The sequence below is a fragment of the Lacerta agilis genome, chromosome 1 (genome assembly GCF_009819535.1).
Source record: "Lacerta agilis isolate rLacAgi1 chromosome 1, rLacAgi1.pri, whole genome shotgun sequence".
In the NCBI taxonomy this organism is placed as follows: Eukaryota; Metazoa; Chordata; class Lepidosauria; order Squamata; family Lacertidae; genus Lacerta; species Lacerta agilis.
The window spans coordinates 130,014,324-130,031,938 of NC_046312.1; the positions used below are offsets into that span (position 1 = coordinate 130,014,324).

Sequence of the window (17,615 nt, forward strand, 5' to 3'; positions counted from 1 at the left end):
GTTGACTTCTGCTTAGCTGACATTTGTGCTTTCTGCAGCATAAGTCTAGGATTCCATTCCATGTTACGTGGTGATCGCAAACACAATATTAATTCCAAACATAGGCTTCTTAATTTATTCCAAAAATAAGAGGTTAGCGGTCAGTGGTGGAGTAGGCTATGCACTCTGCATGTGAAAGGTCCCAGGTTTTCCCATTAATCGGGTCCTCCCTTAAAGTGGACACGTATAGCGGTGAGACCTGGCAACCAAACCCTGTGTTGTGGGTGGGTATGATTGACAGCCACAACACCCAATTGGTAGGTCCCTCGATGCAGGGTTCAATCAGGCCAATGGGACGCAAGCTAAATGGATCGAGGGACCTATTTATGCCCATGCACGTGACCCAGAGCTTCCTCTTTCAGTGCATGCATCGGAACACCCGCCCACCTCTCCCTACTTTTAGGGCTTGTGCGCTTGACCTTGCTATGCCGTCGTGTGTCGTCTGTTGTTGGGACAGGGGCATGGCAGGAATTTCCCCCACTTGGCTGATTGGCTGTTGCCATTTGGGTTTCACCTTCCGCATAGGCAAATAGTCACAACTTGTAAGGCTGTGGATAGGCTCTGGTTCAGGTGATAGGGATGGGAGAACGCTCTCGCCATGTGAAGGGTATTCCGTTAAAGGAATCCAGGGACTCGATGGTTTGGTCAATCCCTGAGAGGGGGTTGTGTCCGTGCCTGAGTCCAGGGGGACATTTGGGTGGCGGATAGAGCATGTTCCCAGCTTCCCGCTTATCCAGGTGTTCACCCTTGGCTGACCTATGCTGCAACCCTGGGTCAGCGCTACCTGCGGAGCAGGGAGCTAGTTGAACCAGAGCCTATACAACCAATCACTTGATGTAATCAATAAAGTTGTGGCCTAAATTCTGCCAAAAACCAAACCAAAATTTGAGTCTTGTCTGAATTTATTTGGGGTGAGGTTAAAAGGTCTGAACATGCAAAATGATGTCAGGTAGCAAGACTGTGTTGTTTTTGTTCCAAATTCTAATGGCTGCCAGTATGCTTCCAAGTTCAGTTCGAGATGCCGGGGTTTACCTACAAAGCTCCATCATATTCTGGGTCCCACATATCTCGGAACCCTTCTGCTTCTATTGACTCGTATCTGCTTCAATCCTCCTCTCAAGATCTGCTTCAAATGCCAGCTTTGTGTGAAGCAAAAACTGTGTGGCGCCTTACAGAACTAGGCTCTGGACACTGAGCCCAATGCGATTTATACAATTTATTTATTCAAACAATTTATACAAGCACAAAATTTGGGTGTAAAATTCTGTTTTACTTATTCATTAAACACAGAATAGCACAGTCCTATCTCTATTTCATGAGAGAATTTCTCCCCACTATTCTCTAAATAAAGAAATCTCTTGAATGCAAAAAAAACTGAGTCCTGAAAAAATAAAACAACTACCCAACGCCCATCCCATTTATCTGTGCAAGGAGTAAAAAAAACCTAAAAGGCCTTTTACTTTATACAAAACTTTTTTGCATAATGTATCCCAATTATGACTGATGGTGTTCTAGTGACAAAATTTATCCTCTCTTGCCACATAGGTAAAGAGACCCCTGACCATTAGGTCCAGTTGCGAATGACTCTGGGGTTGTGGCGCTCATCTCGCTTTACTGACCGAGGGAGACGGTGTACAGCTTCCGGGTCATGTGGCCAGTATGACTAAGCTGCTTCTGGCGAACCAGAGCAGCGCACGGAAACGCCGTTTACCTTCCCGCCGGAGCAGTACCTATTTATCTACTTGCACTTTGACGTGCTTTCGAACTGCTAGGTGGGCAGGAGCAGGGACTGAGCAACGGGAGCTCACACCGTCACGGGGATTCGAACTGCTGACCTTCTGATCGGCAAGCCCCACTGTAAATATTAGTGCAAATAATTAAATAATATCAAAGCTAAAATGGGGAATAGAAGGGTGGTGATGGCTTACTAACTAGGATCTTAACAAGATCCAAGAATAAACCATGCTTAAAGATCCTGGTTAGTAAACTGACATGAAACCAGAGTTACCTGTTTCAGGAAAAAAAATGAACTCTGGGTTAAATAATTGATGTGCCAAAGATGGCATGTGTCTGGAGGAGCTGAGAAGAACCCCTGTTCCTGGCTCTGTTAAGCCAGAAACATTACATACAAACCACCCCAGTATCTCTAATGACTATTAATTTTTCCACATATCACATACAAACACATCATCAAGGCCTTGAATAACTTATGAAAAAGTTGCTTCTATTTTCTGTTGGCAGTAAGCATTTCATTGTTTTGTGCATCTTAGTGTCTGATATAAACTGAAGCAAAAAAAAAAAACATTTTTGTGTGATGCAACAAGAATGGATTTGCAAGAGCTTAAACTTGTCCATCAATACAGGGGCATAGCAAGGTAAATTGGTACCCGGGGGCAAAAGAATTTTTTGTCAACCCCCCCCCCCCGAGGCATAGGAAGGTCAGGTGGTACCCGGTGCGGAAAATTTCTTGTCACCCCCACATTGATCCCCCCCCCGCAAAAATGGTTTTATGTTATTTCATATTTTCTTACAAAGGAATAATAACAAGTAATAATAATAAAAACTTTTATTTATATCCCACCCTCCCCGGCCAAAGTCGGGCTCAGGGTGGCTAACATCAGATACATAACATTGGTATAAAATCAAACAATAATTAAATTACCTCCTAAAAACATCTCAAAATCAAAATAAAGTCTAATTAGATGGCTTTCCACACGGTTAAGGTTGGGGACAGTAAGTGCTCCGCTGAACTGAAATTTCAGCCTTCATGACATAGGAAAACAGCCAAGTGAACAGCTATTTTGGTGGAGGAGGGTCAAGATATTAACATGCATGAAATTTCATATATAGCTATATAATCCCTAGTATAGTACGATAAGAACTTTGGAGCAGGCATTTAAAAACAATCCAAAAAAAATCCAAAAAAAAATTGTTCCTTGGTAATTTGTCACCCTCTCCATTATGGAACCCGGGACGACCCCCCCCCCCCCCGCCCCCCTTGCTACGCCCCTGCATCAATATTACTTGGATGCCTGATAAAGAGATAAGCAAGCAGCCTCACCTTGCTCTGAACAGTTCAAGGCATGCAGCAGACCACTAATCATGTTCTGTATGGCTTGCAGTCCATTGTCACTTGCAAGTAGTGGAGAATCCTTTTCCACAGCCATAATAATTCTTTGTAAACAGGGGAAATAAAGCAATAGAAACACAGAATGAACATATTATAGAGCATCAAACAGCTTTGGTTCCTGTAAATAGCTAGGTAGTGTAAGGGAAGAAATTGCACAGTGTCTAGGGCATTTTAGGAAAACAAAATGGCAAGCATCAGGAGGCAGGCAGCCTATTCCCAAAGTAGTAACAAATGGAGATAACGGGGAGGATGAAAATGAATGCCACAAAGTCTTATGAATTCCTAATATTCAGGGTTTCCCTCCCTAAGACACTTCTACGTGGCAATCATCACTGTCCCACTTGTTTGTTTTGGTTTAATTTTTTTTTTGCATTTTCTGTTATAAACATTCATTTCTTTCACTATGTTATTCTATTAGCTGCTTTGATATAACAATTGATAATACAATGTTGTATTAGATGTTGTTGTATCATCACTGCCCCCATTTGAACACTATTTATTTCTATTTCTTCGCAAAACTTTCTGTATCACCAAGAACAATAAAATCACATTAATCGAACAAGCATTACAGGAAGTCCACGTACACAGCCTAGACCATCAAATAAACTAGTCTACTACTGAGCCACCAGAATCTCATGCTTTCCTTTCATAACACCTCCCTTTATAACTGTCAGTGGAAGCTACCACTTCATCACTGTCAGCGAAATACCAGGCATAGCTATTATGTTTTTGGTGTATAGCTTGCCTTTCCTTTTACCTGCTTGTGTTCTGAAGGGCGGCAATCATATCCTTCATCGCACCGACACCTTGAGTGATATCTGGGGCCATCAGGAGGATGCGCCATAGAGAAGTTTCATTCTGCACTTGGGAGATGAGTGATAAGAACGAAACTGTTTCCTTGACAAAAGCCACCTGGTACTGAGAATCGTGCTGCAACTTAAAACAAAAATGAAACTTTTAAAAGGAATAGATAGATAGATAGATAGAGCAGTTCTCGGGACCCCAGTTCTCTTTGAATCATAGCTTGCTCACAATGAAGGGAGGGGGGGGGACTTCAAACTGGCAGCTCTGTGGGGAAAGTATGTGTGTGATACCAGACTTGGCGCAAGCATCCTGGCTACTAGTCACTTCTTTGACTTCAGCGCTTGTCATTCTATATATCTTTTCAAAACTAGGCAGACGAGAAGAAGCCAGCAAGATTAAGAATTAATCTTGAAATGAATAGATGAAAAATGTCCTACAGAACATCTGCTGCTGTAATGAAACAGTAGATTAAGGATAGCATCCTGCCCACAAAAGTGCACCTGCTTGCCCCATTGATTTCAGCAACTGTGGGCAAGACTGTGGCCTGAGATAACTAAAACAGGTCAAAGCATGGCCTAAATAGATTTAGAAATTTCTCATTTGCTGTATCATGCCTACATAACATGTGAAGTGTGCATTAACCAAAGAAAGGTGCTTCAGGTTTATCACCAAACTATTCTTTAAACTTCCCCTTTTCCTGATTGAAGAAGAGTTTGGATAGGATATCCCGCTTTTCACTACCTGAAGGAGTCTCAAAGCGGCTAACATTCTCCTTTCCCTTCCTCCCCCACAACAAACACTCTGTGAGGTGAGTGAGGCTGAGAGACTTCAGAGAAGTGTGACTAGCCCAAGGTCACCCAGCAGCTGCATGTGGAGGAGCGGAGACACGAACCTGGTTCCCCAGATTACGAGTCTACCGCTCTTAACCACTACACCACGCTGGCTCTCTGACTGCTGTTCCTTGTGCCCAGAACTTACTCCCAGATCACCTACGTAATGCTGACCCACTTCCATACTTACTTCAAGTCACTCTTAAAAAAAACCTTTTTCTGAGTAGCTTTTGGCTTAACCCCTTAGTTCTCATCCCGTACTGGAAGTAAAGACGTGTGAGGAACTGAATACACATTCTTCCTCTTTGTCTATATCTTTTCTCCCTACTTTTGCATATAAATTTTGAATTGTAAATTCCTCAGCTCAGGGACACACCTTTCTGGGGTTTTTTAAAAATTACTGTTCTGTAAAAGTATTGTAAGGGATGCGAGTCGTGCTGCGGTCTAAACCACTGAGCCTAGGGCTTGCCGATTGGAAGGTCAGCGGTTCGAATCCCCACGACAGGGTTAGCTCCCGTTGCTCGGTCCCAGCTCCTGCCAACCTAGCAGTTCGAAAGCACGTCAAAGTGCAAATAGATAAATAGGTACCACTCTGGCAGGAAGGTAAACAGTGTTTCCGTGCGCTGCTCTGGTTCGCCAGAAGCGGCTTAGTCATGCTGGCCACATGACCCGGAAACTGTCTGCGGACAAACGCCGGCTCCCTTGGCCTATAGAGCGAGATGAGAGCGCAACCCCAGAGTTGTCCGCAACTGGACCTAATGGTCAGGGGTACCTTTAAAAGTATTGTACTTTTTGAAACACATATTTCAAACCATACTACTACTAGTAGTAAAAACATGTGATTTTAATTCTCTGCTGGGCTCTCTCACTTGCCCAGTACTTGCCCCAAATGTAGGCACCCAGTGAATTCTCATTTTATTTCACCATATTCTATTTTCCCTTTTACCAAACCACTACACATTTCCACTTCAGAAGTTCTTGGCAACTAGAGCTGATGAAGACCCTTCCCCTGAGACATTGGAGAACTGCTACCAATTGGGGTAGACAACACCTGATTACATGGGCCAATAATGCTTGCTCATTTCTAAATGATTCTGGGTCTTTCCCTCATATCCCTGTTGAATTTTTCCTTTAGAACTCTTTGTCAGGGCCAAACTAGAAAGGGCAGCAGCAAACATATTAGTTGAAACTCAGATCTGCTCTGATCATTTATAAAAGTGGGTGTGAGGATCCAAGCTTTAGAGATATGGAGGTGTGTGGGTAGATGGAGCTGAGCTCTCCCTGTACTCAGGGGCGTCGCAGGGTGGGGGCGGGGGGGCGGGCCGCCCCTAGGTCAAGGGGAGGTGGGGTGACACTTTGGCCGGCCCCTCTCACCCCGCCCCGCCGAAAGGAAGCAGAACAGGCGCATTGCAGCGCTTGCTCTGCTTCTTTTTGCCCTTTCCGCCGCTTTTTTTCCGGCGGGGGGGGGCCGACCAGCGAGGAGGGGGTGTCACGCTTGCCACCCCCTCCCAGCTGGCCACCACCCCCACCGAAAAAAGCCTCGGAAAGGGGGAAATTTCCCCTTTCTGCATACACGCGCATCGTGACGTCATGATGACGTCACGACGCATGCGTCGTGCCCCTCCCCCAGGGGGGTGCCTCTGCGCTGCTGCCGCCCCCAGCAGCACTGGGGCTAGCTACGCCACTGCCTGTACCTACTTCTCATCATCTCTCCTAGGTCACAGTTATGAAACCTGTGGACCTCATGTCTTTGTTGGACTCTGATTCCCTTCAGCACCATCCAGCATGGCCAATGGTCAGGGACAGAGGGAAATGTAATCTAATCAGCTGAGAATTAAAATTTCCATGATATAAACCATGTATAAACTAAGGAAGTCACACAAAGGAGAAGGTTTAGAACTTCCTGCCCATGCAATCGTTTTGCTCTTAAAAACAGTCCCCACAACTACCCTCTTTTTACATGGCTGAGAAAATCTCGCTTTAAACACTCACACCTGCTGCTGTTGAGTTTAACAAATACTGCAAGCGTTCCCATCTCCAGCCTTTGCCCTTGACCAAGGAGATATCAGCCTGCCTATTTTCCAACAATCAAAGCTAAAGTCTGATATTCCATCCCTGCTTCTTCTTGCCATTCGTTTCCACCTATTGCAGCTCATGAAGCACAAAGAAACTGAAATGTCTCTTTCACAAAATTGCCAACTATTATGCTGAGGGTACAGGGCACAATATGAAAAGCCACTCTGATAAGGGAAGAGGTGGAACTTTTCCTCTAAGCAATGTGATTGAGGTTATTATTTAGCAGACAAAAAACAATGAGTTGGATACTCACTTTAGGAATCTGACTTCTGAATTCCTGAAAAAAGGACTCTACAAGGGTCAAGTTGGTGAAGCAAAACGTTCGATAGATGTTTGTTCCAAAGATTTCCCAAAGGAGATTCTGTGATGATGCATCAGCTGCCATGACTTCACAAATACCAGCTTTAAGGTTTCCTGCAGAAGACTTGTGCATCTGCATCTATAAAATAAATTTCCGTACAAGAAGAACTGAAAATGAGGTAGTTTGTTTTGATGTGTAAATGATCAATGGTTTCATCAAATATTTTGAACAGCTACAATTGTTGGTGCAAAGGTTAGAAGATCACAATTATTACACCCAAAAGGGCTTAGCAGGGGCGTCTTACCCATAGAGGCTAGTGGTGTGGGGTGCTGGGGCACCAAGTTCTGGAGAGCGCCAGGGAAGAGGCGGAGGCTGGTCGGGGCACCTCCCGGCATCAGCTCGCTGCCCTTGCCTGCCTCCGCCATCCCGTGCCGAAGCAGCGCCACGCCCAGAGCCTCCATTTGCCATGGCCACCATGGCACAAAGTGGCCAGCTGAGCCAGGAGGCGCCGCGTCCAGCCTCCGCCTCTTCCCCATCGGAGCCACCCTCCAGCCACTGCTCACCTCCTCCAACCCCACGGGCAGCACCGTCCTCCCTAAAAATCTCTGGGGAATGGGGGTGCTGCTGCTGGAGGGAGCTTTGCACCATGGCGCCGAATATGCTTAAGATGGCCCTGGGACTCAGGGCACCAGAACTTGCAAGAAATCTAAATTGGGACTGTGAACATCACTGCCCCAACCCCATACTTCCCAGTAAAGGCATATGGAGCATTGCCTGCCCCACTGCCACACCTACAAGTGACTACAGCTTGTCTGCAATGCACACACTCAGGGATGCACACTTCTCTTTTAGAATTCATGTTCTACTTGGAAACTAGGAAGTATGTAAAGTATGAAGCTGCTACTAGCCCAAAACCCAGGCTCTTCTCAAAATGGACACTGAGATCCAGCCCCGAAAGCCTTCTGGCAGTTCCCACACTGTGAGGAGTGAGGCTACAGGGAACCAGGGCCTTCTCGGAAGGGGCACCCATCCTATGGAATACCCTCCCATCAAATGTCAAGGGGATGAGTAACCTTTAGGAGACATCTGAAGGCAGTCCTGTATAGGGGAGTTTTTAAGGTTTAATGTTTTACTATGTTTTTATATATGCTGGAAGCCACCCAGAGTGGCTGGGGCAACTCAGTCAGTGGGTGGGGTACAAATAAATTATTATTATTAGATGGACTATGGCTTGTTTTTTACTGGTGTGGTGGCAGCAGCAGCAACAATGGAGAAACGGAGCGTATTTTAAGTACTGATTCATATGAAAGGTGAAACAGGCCATAATCAAATCACATTTTATATCTATTTGTACCAGATCTCCATGGAACAATCAAAAATAAGATATGTTGCTATCTGAACACACCGAGATAGCAGTTTTGGAAACCAGAAACATGCTTGCATTTTCTTATTAAAATAAACCCACACACGATTATTATGTAACAAAATGGTATTCCAAAGGTGATCTCATTAAAGTGAATATAGAAATTACCTCTCCCAGACTGAGAATCTTGTTGAGCAAGTTAATTCTGGCATGGCTGGCTGATGAGGAAATATTTTCAGCAATGCTTCTCACATTGACTGTTGAAACAATCAGCCCTGCAATGATTTTAAAAAAAAACATACAGATTTCAAATGCTGAATTTGCCAAAGAATGTGAGCTCATGACTCCTATGCAAGGTAAATGGTGCCTCTGTTTGGCATGGATAAATGTAGCTGTCATAATCCATTCGTCCAAGCAGCAATAACTGGTAAGGCACTTTGTGGTGTGAAAACAGTAGTACCCGGTTCGTTTGGGGAGAATCATGTTCTTGCCTTTGAAGAAGAGAGCTGATGGTCACCACTGTCTACACCATGCAATCATACAACTGCTAGCTAGTCATCCCCTGCTGATTTCAGAAGCCTGAATCATCAAGGTAATCATCCAGCCAACAACCACACACTGGCACTTCCTTCCCAATGCTTCAAAGTAAAGGTAGGATTTCCCCTCCCATCGCAGACACCCTGACTTGCAGTTTTCCCCAGGGAACGCCCTCACATCACGAGCCGCCACGTTGAGCCAGCCAAGGTGTTCCCACAAAGATTCTAAAACAACTCCCATTTATTTAAGGGGGTTTCTTCTTCAGCAGAACTTCCTTTCTCCCTTAATGCCATTTTAAGCGAGCCTGTTATCTATCTGATTTCAAACTGGACTACGGAAGCCACGAATTTTTATAGCTTAAAAAACCGATTTCCTGCCATTGCCCTAGCCCTGAACAAATTTTTATGGCTCAGGAAATTGATTTTCTGCCTTTGTCTTAGTCCTGATAAATTTCACTTTCGGTTTGGCTCCCTAACCAGCCAATGAGGATATGTGAAGAGAAGGAAGGGTACTTTAGTTTTAAGAAATAGTGTCTTAGCTGTCTGCATCATATCTAGACACGTAACTTGGGCCTAGCACAGATATTATTATTCTTCCCGGATTATTTTTTCCTGCCAGAGCCTCTGAATCCTTCAGTTTTGCTCAAAGGTCTGTGCCATCCCCAACACCTACCGGTACATCTTCTTTCTCCCACAGGAACACCATAATCCACTTCGCCTCAAGAAAGTGCCATGGAGGAACGCAGCTGCTGTTACTCAGCAATTTTTCCTTCTGGGACCATATAACACTGGTCCTGAAAGACCTACATTGGCTCCCAGTACGTTTCTGAGCACAATTCAAAGTGTTGGTGCTGACTTTTAAATGGCCTCAGCCCAGTATACATGAAGGAGCATCTCCACCCCCATTGGTCAGCCCAAACACTGAGGTCCAGCTCCAAGGACCTTCTGGCAGTTCCCTCACTGCAAGAAGTGAGGTTACTGGGAACCAGGCAGAGGGCCTTCTCAGTGGTGGCGCCCGCCCTGTGGAACGCCCTCCCATCAGATGTCAAGGAAATAAATAACTATCTGACTTTTAGAAGACATTGAAGGCAGCCTGTTTAGGGAAGTTTTTAATGTTTGATGTTTTATTGTGCTTTTAATTGTGTTGGGGGCTTCCCAAAGTAGCTGGGGAATGAATAATAAATTATTATTATATTATATGCTTTTTTCTAGAAAATAGGTGCCAGTACTCACCACGAGCCTTCCCCTCCTCTCTCTCTCTCTCTCTCTCTCTCTCTCTCTCTCCTGTCCCCCCTCAATTGCCGGCAATTAAAGCCCCCCTTTGCCCGCTCCCCCTTCTTCAACTTCTCCTCCCCAACCCTGCCCCGCCTGCTCTTCACACCCCTCCAGCATCCCACCCTCCCCTCCACCTGCTCCCATCTGTTCCTCCCAGCCAACAGCCACACCGTCTGCGCTCACCTCTATGGCTTACCCCAGCCACAGAATGGAGGATGGTGGCGCTAGCTTCTGCCTCTTCCCCCTTCTCTCTCTTTCTCTCCCCGTTGCAGACATGGAATGAGCAAGCAGGGCCAAAGTTGTCTGAGCTATTTCTAAGCAAATTCACTGAAACCTGCACTTCCGACATGGGTTGCCATACGTCTGAACACTGTTTCCATCAGCCGAATCCTCACAATGCCTAGGAAATTCCAGACGTATGGCAACCCTAATATAAAAGAACATACTTGTATCTATTCTGAATAGTTTTAACTAACAAAGTTTTAACTAATGTCAATGACCTCCTCGGAATCAAGTCCTACTGAGCTTTTTGGCGCTCGCAGGACATGAGACTGCACACACATATCTGGGAATAAGTCCTACTGAATTTCTGCATATACATGCATATAGGCTTCTGCTGTTAGTAAGATATCCTCAGCTGCTTAAAATAATTGCTCACTCACTCAAGTACCCATAGAAAACAAAGCAATTGTTTTAATAGGACTCGCCTGGGCCTTGTTCAAACACTTCCCCTTGGTTATAACATTTATCTGCTGCTAAGAGAGGAAGTTTGCTAAACTCTTAATAGAATCAAATAACCTACCCAATGAACCATTCTTGCTTTTGGGAACATCAGCACTCTGGGATGATGGATTGCTGTCCTTCTCCGGGTTAGCTGACCTTCTCCATTTTCTGATAAGGAAAAAGGAGTGAGAAGAATCCTGCATCATCACTTATAGTTACCCCTCACTGAAGCTCCTTGCATTAAACCACTCAGGCCAAGTTCTTCCTACCAAAATGTGAATTTCTTTATAAAGCACTACCTTTATTTCAAGCAATGGGTTGCTGTTTTGTTTAGGACCATTCTGGAACCAATCTTGGTGGTATTTCCATTACGGACAAGCTATTTGCTTTCCCCCCTGGTGGTCTTTCTCACAGAGTAAGGCAAAAAGAGGACACGGCCAGATCCAAGACTGCAGTTCCATCACAACGTAATGCAGTTCCATCACAACGTAATGCTGCAACAGTATAGCACAGGAGTCAGCAACCTAAGGCCCATGGGCTGGAAGTGGCCTGTGGAGGTCGTTTGACTGGCCCATGAGCTGCCCCCAAACTGGGTTGCATTGCTTGCATGCTGCGCTAAACTGGTGCAGCACAGCAACTCGCTTCCACGGTGCTGAAAATCACGTCTGTGCAGAGGCAGACACTAAAAATTGTGTCTGTGCAGATGCCGAAAATCGCCCATGGAGGAATCTCCACAGGACCGATCCAACCCAGGCAAGATCAACCTTGCTGACCCCTGGCAGAAGCACTCAGTATGTTGCTGGTGCAACAGTTCAAGCCAGCGCATGTGGCAGTGCTTAACTGAGACAAATGCTGGTAGAAGTAAGCATGATGAAAGGAAGACTGGGAACAACAGCAAGTCTAACCACAACCTTAATGACAAGATACAGAGCCCCTGCAACCACAAGGAATCAGAAGAAGCCCCAAAATGTGCTAACCAAGACCCACCAGGAGCACATAGCCTCCAGAAGGTTGCCATGAGAGACTCCAGCTCTCTAACTCTATGTGGGACAAGAAGCTACAGTTAGAACTGGATATGGAATAACTGATTGGTTCAAAATTGGGAAAGGAGTACGACAAGGCTGTATATTGTCCCCCTGCTTATTTAACTTATATGCAGAATTCATCATGCGAAAGGCTGGACTGGATGAATCCCAAGACGGAATTAAGATTGCCGGAAGAAATATCAACAACCTCAGATATGCTGATGACACAACCTTGATGGCAGAAAGTGAGGAGGAATTAAAGAACCTTTTAATGAGGGTGAAAGAGGAGAGTGCAAAATATGGTCTGAAGCTCAACATCAAAAAAACTAAGAGCATGGCCACTGGTCCCATCACCTCCTGGCATATAGAAGGGGAAGAAATGGAGGCAGTGAGAGATTTTACCTTATTGGGTTCCATGATCACTGCAGATGGTGACAGCAGTCATGAAATTAAAAGACGCCTGCTTCTTTGGGAGAAAAGCAATGACAAACCTAGACAGCATCTTAAAAAGCAGAGACATCACCTTGCCGACAAAGGTCCGTATAGTTAAAGCTATGGTTTTCCCAGTAGCGATGTACGGAAGTGAGAGCTGGACCATAAAGAAGGCTGATCACCGAAGAATTGATGCTTTTGAATTATGATGCTTGAGGACTCTTGAGAGTCCAATGGACTGCAGGAAGATCAAACCTATCCATTCTGAAGGAAATCAGCCCTGAGTGCTCACTAGAAGGACAGATCCTGAAGCTGAGGTTCCAATACTTTGGCCACCTCATGAGAAGAGAAGACTCCCTGGAAAAGACCCTGATGTTGGGAAAGATGGAGGGCACAAGGAGAAGGGGACGACAGAGGACAAGATGGTTGGACAGTGTTCTCAAAGCTACCAACATGAGTCTGACCAAACTGCAGGAGGCAGTGGAAGACAGGAGTGCCTGGCGTGCTCTGGTCCATGGGGTCATGAAGAGTCGGACACGACTAAACGACTAAACAACAACAACTCTAAAAGATTCACCACTTCTGGGCTAAAAACTCGGCTGTGGAGGGCAGCTTGGGAGGTTTTTAATTTACAATTAACTCTCCTATCATATTTCCTTACCTTTCTCTTTCAAGACATTATGAGAATTTCTCATGAATCCTACCTAAGTTAATTGTCTAACACCAAAAAATCAAGGTCAATCATGTGATGGTCCACCACTCTCTTTGCTGTACACATTCCGTGTGACCTTAAGCAGGGATGCAGGGTTAGAGTATTATATAGGAGATTCTGGGTGGAGAATAGATGTAGCTCAGTGACAGAGCACCTGGTTTGCATGCAGAAGGCCTCAAGTTCCACCCCCAGCATCTCTAGGTAGGGCTGGGAATGTCTGCTGTCTGAAACCTAAGAGAGCTACTGCGAATCAGTGCAGACAATAGAGCCAGGTGGTCAGACTTGGGGTAAGGTAAACTTCCTGTGAGTGGTCTAAATCAAAATATTTCAAATCTTAAGAGAGTCTTAGAGGAGCAAGGAATGTGCTTGATAAAATTGTTCACCTAGTTTTGCTGCAAGCTGATATTATTGTTATGAGTTTGTATGCGCCAGATCCCTCTGATCCTTGGATTCAGCAAGTGTTAAAAGCTAATCAAGCCAGGCTAGCTTCCCGCAGTTGAGAGAGTTACGGCGATTCAGAGAGCTATCTGCTAGCTCTGTGGTAATTGTTAAAAACCACACAGATAGTTTGGGTCTATTCCTCACTCTGGAGACAGGGTGATCTAGGATTTATCCTCAAGACACTTGGATCAAAGACATTTTTCTGTTGTCTGCAACTTGCAACTTGGACAGGAGCAAGGAAGAGCTGGCAAGCTGAGGAGCAACGCCAATAAAAGAATCAACCCTCTCTTTTAAAAAAACCCTTTAAAACATCTTGGGGACAATGAAACTGTAATGAGAATCACACATCCCGTTTCCATCTGCTTGGGAAAATTTATAATTTGAAAATCTGTGAGTACTACCTTTTGTGGCTGAAAAAAACAGAAAGGAAACTAATTGTTAAAGTTGAAACAAACAAAAAATCCTTCCAGTAGCACCTTAAAGTGCATGCACACGAAAGCTCATACCAAGAACAAACTTAGTTGGTCTTTAAGGTGCTACTGGAAGGATTTTTTAATTTTTTATTTTGTTTCGACTACAGAAGACCAACACGGCTACATACCTGTAATTGTTAAAGTGTTATAGCAAAGCAGACAGCCTGATTTCTGGTAGACAACAAAAATTAAAGCAGATGAGAGGAAATCCTCAATCCTTTTATTTTGTTTCCTGCCACTAAAGAACTGGGGAATTCGAAAGTGATGCAGCCATAACTAGCCATGAGATAAGAGGCACACAAGAGTCTGCTTTTGAGATACATAACACAGTTACAGCTGCGGAAGTCCAGGACTTTTAAGGGGGAACATTAAGGTGGATTTAATGTCTAATAAGTTCTAGAACGTTAAAAAGCACCCAATATGGTACCTTTGGATGACCCAGTGACTGTTGGTATTGTTCAGCAGTTGATGGATGAATAATTTACAATGATCAGATCAATGTTTGATGAAGATGAAGGGAATGATGGGGGGGAAATGAGCCAGAGTTATATGAGGTCGAAAATGGAAATGGAAAGGGGGAATACACAGAGGCTTCAGACCAAATAGATGAAATGTTGGCAGGACTGGATCAATAAACAATTAAACGGAAAGAAGCAGACGGTTATGCAGAAATGGAAATGATTCCCACACAAGGATTTGGAGAAGTAAAAGATAAAATCACAAGTGGTGATTTTGAGAATTATTTGAACTTGGTGCTGATAGAGTTGAAAAGGGGTAAAAGATCTGGGACTTCAGTGCTGGCCTGTCTTTAGTTCTAGCAAAGAAAAAGTACTCTGCATATGATCTGAATTCAGATAATGATGGTATTAAAGTTATGGTAAAAGACTGAAAAAAACAAAAATGGAAAGTGCTAGAGCAGGAGAGCAGGATGTCACCATAAACATAAACAAAACTGGAAATAGGATACAACAGAAAATAAAACTGAACATACAGAACTGGGCATGAGAACAAGCAGATTATAATGGGAAGTAAAAATGGAATATTTGATCTAATGTGTGATCACAATGGAGAGACTTTAACATGGATCTGGATGTAAGAATTTAGTATTGTGTGTGGAGGTCCCCAACGCCACCCCCAAAATAACTCAGACATGAGACATAATTTTTCTTTGGGTTTTTGGCAGAATTTAGGCCACAACTTTATTAAAATACAAGTCAATGTGAGTGGTTGCGTAGGCACTGGTCCAGACTAGCTGTCCAACGGGACAGAGCTGACCACGTGTCAGCAGTGGGAAATCCCATCTGGGAAGAGATATGGGGGTTGGTAGGCAGAACCCTCCCTCTCCCCAATGGTTCCCAGGGGCATATGAGCCCCTGGATTCCTTTAACAGAATTCCCAGCACACCATCACCATTTGGAGAGACTACCGCCCCTCCAATCACACATAATGACCAATGCCTAACTGCCAACCTTACAAGTTGTGACTAGTTGCTACATAGTAGGCAGAAACCAGATGGCAACAGCCAATCAGCCAACTGGCAAAATTCCTACCAGACCCCTGCCCCAAAAGCAGACGACCCCATGACAGGCATAGCAAAGTCAGCGCAGAGGCCTAAACACAGGGAGGGAGGGCGGGTGATCTGCAGCAAACAGCCAAGAGGGAGCTCACTCAATGAGCTGACCCATATATAGGCTGCTGGCTGTCCATCACAAATTGATGCATATGAATCTCCCTAACAACAGCCCAGGCCCAATCCAAGCTGTGGTCATCCATACTACTCCGCCCACAGCAATGGAGGTGGCTTGCTGGCCCTCACCGCAACACGTGCTCTCTATGATGGAGAACCCGCTTTATGCAATATGGAGTCATGGTGGTCAGAATTAACAGAGGTAAAATTTAAAAAAAACGGTTAACATAATTATGGAACCTATCTTGGAAAAAGAAATGTAGGAAAAAGAAATGAATGGTTCTGAGACATCCTAACTTAAAAGAAATACTGTTTAACAGACAGTGGAGAATATGGATGTTTGTATGGACTGAAAGGTTTAAAATAATTACTATATATGGAAGAAGGAAGTTCTCTTACACCTTTTGCTAATGTTTTACTTTTGTTTTCTTTATCTTATTCTTCTCTCTTTCTCTTTTTTCCTTTCTTTATTTCTATTGTCTTTTTCTTTTTTTTTCTTTTTCTTTTTTGTTTATTTCTAATTTTATTGTATTATGGAAAAACAATACTTTCTGTTGTTCATCAGGCAAGGGGTTTTCCCACCTGCCTTGCCCCCACCCTCCATAAGAAGAGACCTTGGCCCCCTTCTTATGTAGCAAGAGGACTTACTCCCTTACCTGTTTATGGGTGATACACCGTTCAATTTTGGTAGCAGGTCTTCAGGTGTATATGGTGTGCTTTTGCACCTGGCATCTGAACTACAAAGCACAGTTTGAAGAAATGGAAAGAAACCCGCACTGGGAAGGTTCCGGGGGGCGAGATAACCTGCAAAGAAGGCAACAATAAGCATAAATCAGTATGGCTTGGTGGTATGCATGAGAATCAGTCAAAAATTACTATGACGCTCCATTTTTTATTATTAAGAGTTTCTGATAATGAAGAGAAATAAAACATGAACCATGCACAGATTAGAAATGAAGGTTTTGACAGCAAGTCTAAGTACAAAGAAGAGTGATGTTTATTTCCAGCGGCCAACTCAAAGGGCAGAATAAACAAAGCCCTGTGCAGACGGCCAACCAGATCAAGGGGGGTCACACTTCCCACCGCTGTTCTCCATGCATTCAAGGCTCCATCTGGAGAGGGTCCTGCAGCTTAGGACCCCCTGTGCAAGATCCATAGCCTGTCTTATACGGAGTACAGAAGAAGTACCCAGCTCCAGGATGAACAAAATAAATCAAGTTACAGGTAGGTCTGCCATAGCCAAAACAAAATAAAATAAAAAATTCCTTCCAGTACCACCTTAGAGACCAACTAAGTTTGTTCTTGGTCTGAAGAAGTGTGCATGCACACGAAAGCTCATACCAAGAACAAACTTAGTTGGTCTCTAAAATAAATCAAGGAAGACTAGAAGAGGCAAGAATGGATATAGCCACTCAGATCATTCTAAAAACCTTTATAACATATCATATACTATGCTTTGCTCATAGTCCTGCCAGACCTGCTCCTTACCTTGCTAGCCTCTTTGCACCTGGCCTAGAAGGGCGAGGCCCTGACTGGCCCTTAGAAAAACTGAGGCTGCTGAAAAGGCCAGAGGCCACCTTCGCTGTGGGTCCGGCAGGACCTGCTTCTCAGGATACCTAGAGACACTTGGTGTGGGGTATTGTTTTGGGTTTTTTGTTGAGGTCAAGATTTAATTTTGGAGATGCTTTATTTTGTTGTTTTGGGTGTTTTTAAGATTCATTATTGTTTGCCCTTATTATGACTTACATGGGAATCGCTTAATTTTATT

General features: G+C 44.3%; 1 protein-coding gene across 1 annotated transcript in view; it reads right to left on the bottom strand.

The window, feature by feature from the left end:
• Nucleotides 1-17,615, bottom strand: part of ABCA12 (ATP binding cassette subfamily A member 12) — a 140,206-nt gene that overhangs the window by 99,843 nt on the left and 22,748 nt on the right. The window contains exons 3-8 of the mRNA XM_033153541.1: nt 16,504-16,651; nt 11,157-11,245; nt 8,712-8,818; nt 7,133-7,318; nt 3,927-4,105; nt 3,101-3,213 (exon numbers count right to left, since the gene is read on the bottom strand). Of these exons, the coding sequence (XP_033009432.1) occupies nt 3,101-3,213; nt 3,927-4,105; nt 7,133-7,318; nt 8,712-8,818; nt 11,157-11,245; nt 16,504-16,651 (822 nt within the window). The remainder of the gene's footprint in view (nt 1-3,100; nt 3,214-3,926; nt 4,106-7,132; nt 7,319-8,711; nt 8,819-11,156; nt 11,246-16,503; nt 16,652-17,615) is intronic.